Source organism: Galleria mellonella, unplaced genomic scaffold (assembly GCF_026898425.1).
Source record: "Galleria mellonella isolate WM207_F2 unplaced genomic scaffold, CSIRO_AGI_GalMel_v1 utg78, whole genome shotgun sequence".
Taxonomy (NCBI): domain Eukaryota; kingdom Metazoa; phylum Arthropoda; class Insecta; order Lepidoptera; family Pyralidae; genus Galleria; species Galleria mellonella.
This window is the reverse complement of record NW_026442151.1, coordinates 3,514,710-3,523,677: the sequence shown is the minus strand read 5'-3', so window position 1 is coordinate 3,523,677 and position 8,968 is coordinate 3,514,710. Positions and strand designations below refer to the sequence as shown.

Genomic DNA, 8,968 nt, shown 5'->3' with positions numbered 1-8,968 from the left:
GCCGCCAGTTGCTATTTAGATACCATTGGCAGTTATATTTGTTATTTTCTTTTTATGATTTGTATTAAATATTATAATAATATCTAAACACAATACCTATTATTGTATAAGCTTCTGGGAAACTTCTGAATTATCTCTGTTTTGTTATTTCCTGATTTCGCAGTAGACTAGCTCATGTATAAAAATACTTAGAAAGCTGATAGTTATTGTAAATAATATTTATTAAGATACTAAACTGAATATAAGCACTTTCTTCAATATAGGCAATATAGGCACCTTTGGTGTTGCGGGTAATCATGGGCAGCGGTGGTCACTTAGCATCAATTGAGCCGCATGCTCATTTGCCCCCTGTGTTATAAAAAATGTTTATCAAGTTAGGCTCTTTATTGATCTATCCTTCCAAATCTGACATTTCTCTGTGTGTCGATCAAAGAATAAACTGTGTTTTAACTGTTTTTATTACATTTTACTAGTTATCTACTTATCATATTTTTGTAACTAACAGAAGACCCAAGGATCAAGCAAACCACACAAAACTACCATCACTTTGTGCTAGATTGGAAAAAACAGACCGATTGTACCAGATCATATAAGCAGAATGAAACTAACGTAAAGGTATTTATGCAGGAAAATGTGCGTTTATAATACACAATTTGTATGTGTATAAGAAGCCATGAATTATTTATATATCAAGAGAATTAGAATAGACGAAGCAATGAAGCGTTGCGCTTTGTCGTCACATGCATATACATAGGTGTATATATAGAATTTTGTACTATTGTAATAATATAGCGAAACTGTACGAAAATATGTATCACCTATTGAAACCTAGTGTCTTAGTGATAATATTCATACCACTAAGACATTAGGACAATAAACATTTCATAATTTTGAAAATTTTAGCATAAAAAGTAAAAAAAAAAATTACCGACAAGTATTTCTATTATACCAACTTTTTGGAGAAAATTGTTAGTTTTGTTTCGGCATGATACAACCATTACATCATTATCATTATTTCAGTCATTATTCGTCCACTGCTGGACATAAGTCTTCCACATAGACTACCATAAAGAACGGTCCTGAGTCACATGTATCCAATGACTCCCTGCAAGGCATTTCAGGTCGTCACTCCATCTAGTGGCGGGTCGTTCTACACTTAATTATTTACATTATGCATTATTTATATTCATTATAAATATTACATATTATAGATAAATGCGTACAATAATGTTTTATTAGTTTTATCTACTATATTCATAATGCCTACATCAGGAACTTATAAGGCAGAACATTAAAAATATGAAATAATATTTATTCTTATGGTAAAACCAAGTGGGGTCCTAACACAAAATATGACCGATAAAAAATAAACTAAATACTGGTAGTGGAGGTAAATTATTTATGTACGTTTTAGTATTTTTTCGAATATAAAAATTTTGGACACGGCGTTAGAGAAGAGAAAAAGAAATATTCCTGAATTGACAGCTAGCATGAAATAATAATTGCGAATGGAGGGTTTTTTTTTTTAAATGGATGATAATGGAATGGTAACCCCACTCGCGCAATCAGTATACACCGGCGGGGCACCAGTGAAGGATGATAGGTGAGGATGAAGCAGGTCAGTTAGCCCATCGTGACGAATTTAACATGAATCGTTCACGATGGTTTCCAGGGGGAACCACGTGGAGGTCGACTTATTAGGGCACATTGCTAACAATGGGGCTGTCAAACTCCATTGCTAACAATCCCTTCCCCCCATGAATGGAGGGTTTGGGATAGGAAAGTTTGTTATGGGGATTTACCTGTGTGACTCATACATATCTAAGTACGTCATACGCGAATACAAAGTATATACGTCGAGTTTTGCGATAAGTAAAGTTCGCGGACATAGTACTTCTCTAGCTATATAACAGCGGAGCCCGCGAGATCTATATTAGTTTGCAAACCAATTTAGTGGCCGTTGGTTGTGAGTGTGTGTTTATAAAGTAAACAATACATTTCCGTTCAAAGTGAGTAGAAATATTTTCATTCATTTCAAAAAATGATAAAAAAACTTTTCTTTCAGAAACACGATTAAAGATATAAATAGTTTTCGAGTAATTAGCTTTCTTAAAATTTGTTTTCGACTGTATAATAGTAAATAGATAAAAAGGTGAACAGTAAATAGATAAAAAGGTGATTTAAATTTTTAACCGGCACAAAAAAAAAGAAGAAAGTTTCTAAATTTTTTTTCTATGTTTACGTAATATTTTCAACAATTTTAAATTGATTTTGTTTAGCCTTATTTTCTATATAAGGGGATTTACAATATATAGTCGACACAATCTAACCAATTTTTTTTATACTCCGGTTTCAGTCATACTGTTAACAAGATTGATAGTATCTTCAAAATATTAAGTTCATAGTGTTGTTCTTGTCTATATGTCACTGTTAATAAGGTAGACCGTTAGCTTGTTCTACCTTGCATATTTTTTAAGTGAATAGTCTTGAAGTAATTAGTTCAAAATTATTATGTATTTTTTATATTTCTTTATAGCTTAAATTTAAATATATTTCAATAATAACAATTATTTACTAACTAATACAAATAAGTAAATAGGTTATGAATTATTATAATTTCCGCAAATAACTTACGAGTACATTGTCTAACAAATTTCAGATTCAAATTTATTGATATAAATAATTATATATCAGACTTTGTACAAAAGTCATTTGTTTGGGTACCTTTGTTCCATTTGTGTTTCTGTCTTGAAGTAGTTATGTTTGCATGGCTCTGTTTCAGTTTGAAGGGATATGGTAAATTACAGAGTACAGAGGTATAACATTTTAGTCTTCAGGGAGGGCAACATATGAGAGGTACAATGGGCGTTACAGTATTTTCTATTATGTCCATAGTACTGTTCATGTATATAGGCGACAGTGGCCACTTTGTTTCAGGTGGGCCGTCAGCTTGTTTCCCATTCTTAGTTGCATAAAAAAAATAACTTCTAAAATACAATAATGCCTTGTTGTACATTAAAACAAGGCATTTGATATAATTTTAGACTCGGATAATAATTATATTTGTGTCAATATAAATATACCAAGATTTACCTACTTAGATTGAATTCCTTGTATTTTGTACACTATTTATAATATAATTATATGCAAATACACGAGCAAGTAGGTTACTTGTAACCGGATATCTTGTGTAAATAGATTGATAAATACGGAAAAAACGTAAGAGGTCTATTTGAACTGGAGACCAAATAGACCTTGTCAAATGGAGTTGTATTTGGCTTTTTAAGAAACTTAAAAATAAGAAGAAACTCCATTTGTCTACATTTTTCGCTAATGTGATTGCGTCACCAATTCTGAACCGATTCTTTTTGCAAGCGATAGGATTTTTTTTAAACTTATATTACATTGTATTCAAATTCATATATATTTTAATTTTTGTTATAAGTGAAGCTGTTGTTTTTCTTTGCGTCAATAAAATCTCAGTTTTATACTCTAGTTTTACAATTACATTAGAGTATATATGAAACATCACGTAGTTTACTGGTGTGTATGTTTCCCATTAAAGTAAATGTTTATAAAAATGTTACAGAAAAAGAGTGGTGCACTGTTGTTAGGTTCATGTATGTGAGTTTTATTATTTCGAGATAACTTAACTAAATGTCAGAACAGTTTGTTCAGTATTATTGATTCCTTATATCATCCTGAGTGAAATTGGCTATACATCTTTTGAAAATTTAAATACGAGAATGCTGCTATTGCAATGTGGCAATGGTGATTTTTATTTATTTTTTTATTATAAGGGCTGCTTTTTTTGTGAAGCAATACACTTATTTATATTTATCGTAATGCCAGAGAGACTCAAAAACGGGTTAACTTTTTTTAGCTAATTGTTAAATTAACCGGTTCGTTTTTTATCAGTCTTCTATATACTTACGCATAAAATGTATCTTGATGTATTATTTAATAAATAAAATGAGTGTTTACGCATTATAAAGGTGCAGAAATTATAGGGTAAAATAAATATAGAAGTCATAGAGGATTCTCTCATAACTATTTATCTTGCAAAATTGTATGAAAAATTTTACCCGTTTTTTTCGAAGCACTTCTATGGAGACACTATCTATATAATCTAGGCTATTATATTATTAGAAAAAAAAAACACGTTCTGTTGACAGTCGTCTAATTACAAATGGAAGTTAGCAAGAAATAAAAAATAAACAACGAGACGTTGGACAGAGCGGCCTTCACCTGTCGTGAGATCGCAATTTCATTGTAAGCGTTGTCTGGAAACGTATGGCAAAATAGTTCGTTCGGTTCATTAGGTATATCTATCTATACAAGAAATGTTTTTTTAATTTCTAAGAATATATGACCCTCATTAAATATATATTCTTGAAAATATTAGTGTGGAATTCATAAATGGGAGTAAAATATTATGATAAAGAAATGAATTACGTAACTTGGTCTACAATTACTAAATATATCGTGTAATGTACTTACAAAAATCAATTAAATTAAAGACATCTTTTTTTAAGTATGTTGTCATGTGGTTGTAACTACAAACTAAATTGTAATAAATACTAAATACGCATATTGATACCTACAAAATATTTTAAAACTTTGATGGTGATTAAGTTTCATTGAGATTTATTTAGTCGTTTCAATGTGATTTGCAAATATTCAAACATGTTAACAATTTCTCAAAAATATGACATACATCTATTAATCACCAATCTTACGAAATTTTAGTTATTTCTACACGAAACTATAAAACTTGTGTAGGCAGAAGAGTAGATGTAACATATTTCAGGCAAAATTATTTTAATATCTGTTTTTTTAAATATAATATCCAGCCTTTAATAATGACGTAAAATGTAACTAGCTAATTTCCAAAGTACGAAGTGAAATTCACGTATCACCACCATAACTACTTCCATATCATGACGGCTCCATTTCTGGCCATAAGACTCTTCTCATAAGAGGAGTTTATTGCGCTGGCCAGGCGGTCTGGTGCAGGCTTTTATTTTGAGTTTTCTTTTTCTTGCATTGGTAACTGTGCTTTGTTTTCCTTGCTTTACACCTACTCAGAATTCTTTATACTACGAATAGATTAGAATAGTTTTCTATCTACTACTATCTACTACAATCAAGTATAGATATACTTTTTAATAGTCATTAACACCAACTGCACAAAATACACCTACACTTGGGTTGTCTCACTCACTGTGCTGTATTTCATAACTTTCGTATCTATTTCAATACATGCATTGCTTTAATTGTAACTAAGGGTATGACAGGCAACATTTTTTATGACATAATAGATATAGTACATCACTCTTTTGGGATGGCAACGCATAAGGGATATCAAGAACGTTTGAAATCATAATACTTTTTGTGTTATGTTTATAAACGTCGGTTACTACTTACTTATAGTTAGTGGTAGGTTGTAGAGTTCTGTATGACTTATCTTTTTCACATTCGTCTATTATTCATTTTATTATTATTCAGAGTACTAATAAAGGGCCGAATTGGAGTACTATTGTATATATGTAGTTATGTACATGTTTTACACTATTCATTTTAAATCAGGAAACTAATTTTTCTGTCTCAAGAGTCACCTAATAGTTCTTAGGAGTGCAATCGGAGCACAATATAATTTCTGATCCATAATCAGATGAGGGCTCTCATTTGCCTGTTTAGTATTTATAGTAGGTAATATAAAACCAATATATATAAAAAATATATAATTTAGTAAAATTGTTTTTTAATTTTACAGTACCATGGCAGACAACGATCGTATTGTGTATCCTGATGAAGTAGAAACATCGAAGATAGAGGCAGCGAATGCTGAAGACAAAACTACAGGTGGTGACACAAACACAATAGAGGAAGCACCTCAAGATATTGCAATGAGAAGTATGATCACTGTGCCTCCAAACTGTCCAGCTGGCTACGAGTTGTCCGCTGATGGTGTGTGCCGCGAAGTCTTCAAGTAGCCGCTGTGATACCACAAATATTGGGATTAAATTTAGTAATTTATTTTTATGACATTAAAGTCTGATAAACTATGGAATCTGAGATACATAAAAAATAAGGCGTTTTATAAGCAGTTTTTTAATTGAAGTGTTTAAGTGTATTTTGTTCAAAAATTGCAGTATTATTTGGAATGTCTGTTTTGCTGTGTTTGGAATGTTAAGACTATATAATATGTGTAATTTTTAATTACAATCAATGATTGAATAAACTATTTTGTATATACTTTTCTTGGTTTTTATTACATTTTATATCTTTCAAATCCATTTCATCATTCAGGACGTAGCGTATCGGCCTTGCTATTCATTAGTACTCTCCTTCTAAATGTAAAATACATAATATTGTTCTGGAATTGTGAATTATGTTTAAATTGTCTTGTAAATTACTTCATTTTTTTTATTTACATAGATGTTTAATAACTACGTTAATAAATAAAGAAGGTTAGTGATTCCTAAAAAATATATAAATATTTTCGAAAAACATGTTTCAAATGTGTGTATTTAACAAAGTATTATCATCATTTTAATTGGATTCTATATTAAAAAGGTTTTTTTTTTAAATAAAACACAGCAATTTCTAATAATTAACGATCATTTACTTTAAAATATTCATATAATTACATAATAATGGCCTAAGTCTGTGATAATTAGAACATAGGATCTAAGATAAAAAATTAAATATTATTTCTTTCTATAACCCTGACATCATAAAATATTGTTGATATTCGCCTACAAAAATTATAAATAACCGAGCGTTGCATAAGTTTTAACAAATGGAGCATCACTCTCACAGGAATTCCTGGAAAAGAGAGAAAAAGTATTTAGAGCAAGGATTGTTTGTGGCAAGTAAAGTACATTTAAATGATTGGCTATAAAGATACTTGCACTTGATAACTAATGTGGATGATAAGCGGACTACTATGATAAGACCGATTGTTTCAAATGTAGATAGTTGAAGATATTAGGTAATGACATATATTATAGTTGAAAGAAATTGATAGAACTATTATATGTATAATAAAAAAGGCTAGGCATAAATAGTTATAAATAGTTTTTTATAGTAATATATCTATGATAGGATAATATATATGTATAAAGATTATCTGAAAGAGTATACCCATACCTACGATAGACACTAAAAAAAAATATTTTGTATAGAAAAAATATACATAACAAATTGATATCTAAAGGTAGTGTTTATGAATAACTTTTTTCAATGAATGTTAGAAAAGTTGATCAGTTTCAATTCAGGGTCGAAATATGAGAATTGTGTACTTAAGATTTAAGAAGAATTTAATTTTTTTATCATCAATTACTTTTTAAATGTCCTTTTAGATCTTTTAATTTTAACTTTACTAAGCAAGTAGGTTGTACTTAATTCTCAGTCGACCAGTAGATCATGATCGACTGAGAATAGGTAGAGATCAATCTCAGGCATCGATATAATCGATTATTCTTACTGAATTCTATGTATAGCATAAAATTCTTACCTTCATTAACCGATAACTAATGGTACGATTGTCAAATGACTAAAGTGCAGAGATACGGGGCTAAATAATTATACAGGGTGCAATTTAAATTCATATACATATATAAAAGGGGATGATTGATCCATATATCAACGCACAGCTGAAGCTTCTGAATTTAGAATCTTAAAATTTTGCAGATAGTTTCTTTATATCGCGTAGGTGAATAATGAGAAAGGAATTTTTAAAATACAACCCCTAATGTGGTAAAATGGGTTTTGAAAGTTTGTGTGAAATTTTGTCAGTTTACAAGTGAAATTCTTGTTTTAGAATTAATATGTTTATTGGCTTTTGAAGAATTTACCCCTAAAGAGGTGAAGTAGGAGATGAAATTCGTATGGATTTTGTTATAATTGAAACTAGAAATACGAAACGTTCTTGAAAATTTCATCAATGATATAGTAAAACGAAGTTTTATATTTAGTCATTTGCTAAGAAATAATGTGTTTTATCACTTTTGAAAATCAAATATCACACGCGAGCGAAGCCGCGGGCAAAGAAGGGAGTGTTCTACAATAGAAAAGGGTTGAGCTTCTCATGTCACCTTTACATGTGAGTTTTTAATTTTTTGTCGATTTTCGATCAATGTTTCTTTGGGGGCAATTTTGGTTAGTTTCTCTGATAGAACACAGCAGAAACTGATTAATTATCATAATACCTATATTGAGTATTGTCGGCAAAACATCAAGTGCAAGATGCATATTATTAATGTATATTTAAACACATTGTATTTGAGGATATACATAACATATATTTCTATATATTTATGCTTTAGTGCAATTTCATGCTTGTGTATAAAAAAATATTGATGTTACGTGAATAAATAATGGTTACAAAAAATAAATTGACTCACCACAACAGCTACTACATAAACGATTTGAATTTACAAAATATCAATTCAATTTTGTACAATTTTATTTTATTTTCTATTTTTGAATGGTTAAAGCGGGAAAGTAAATCATTCTTAAGGCGTCATCACATAGTTGCTTTTATTGATATATTACAGTATTTAAGATAATGCAATGTGTGTTAATGCAAAAAGTACAAACTGTAATTGAAAATTTAGTAATAAGATATATGCCTGTTGTTAAGAAGTAACTACTATCATATATTATTTATTAAATTTTTTTTAATCAAGAAAATAGAGTAATAAAATAAATTCGAAATAATTATCTAATTATACCAAATTTTAATAAAATAGACAGCTTTAATTTAAGTAGTAGAGAGACAAGAATAAGGGTGCAGTGGGATACTATGATAATGAATGACAGTGTATTTCAACGATTGTATGATATTTTTTTGCATACATTAATTACGCAATAAATCGGCATATACCCTATTACTTCATAACATACCTTAAATTAAATACTTTACATCTGTATGTACAATAATTAATTTATATTCACATAA

General features: G+C 29.5%; 1 protein-coding gene and 1 long non-coding RNA gene across 12 annotated transcripts in view; one reads left to right on the top strand and one right to left on the bottom strand.

Annotated features, from left to right (window-relative positions):
• The first annotated feature begins 1,841 nt into the window (after positions 1-1,841).
• On the top strand, positions 1,842-6,258 carry LOC128202171 (uncharacterized). The gene is made up of 2 exons (XR_008253627.1): positions 1,842-2,009; positions 5,777-6,258. It is a non-coding gene; the product is annotated as an uncharacterized LOC128202171 (long non-coding RNA).
• A 348-nt stretch (positions 6,259-6,606) lies between these two features.
• LOC113517538 (uncharacterized) overlaps positions 6,607-8,968 on the bottom strand; it is a 36,434-nt gene continuing 34,072 nt past the window's right edge. For all 11 annotated transcript variants that reach the window (XM_052901416.1, XM_052901417.1, XM_052901415.1 and 8 more), the window contains one exon: positions 6,607-6,831. In XM_052901416.1, the coding sequence (XP_052757376.1) occupies positions 6,771-6,831 (61 nt within the window). In that variant the 3' untranslated portion in view covers positions 6,607-6,770. The remainder of the gene's footprint in view (positions 6,832-8,968) is intronic.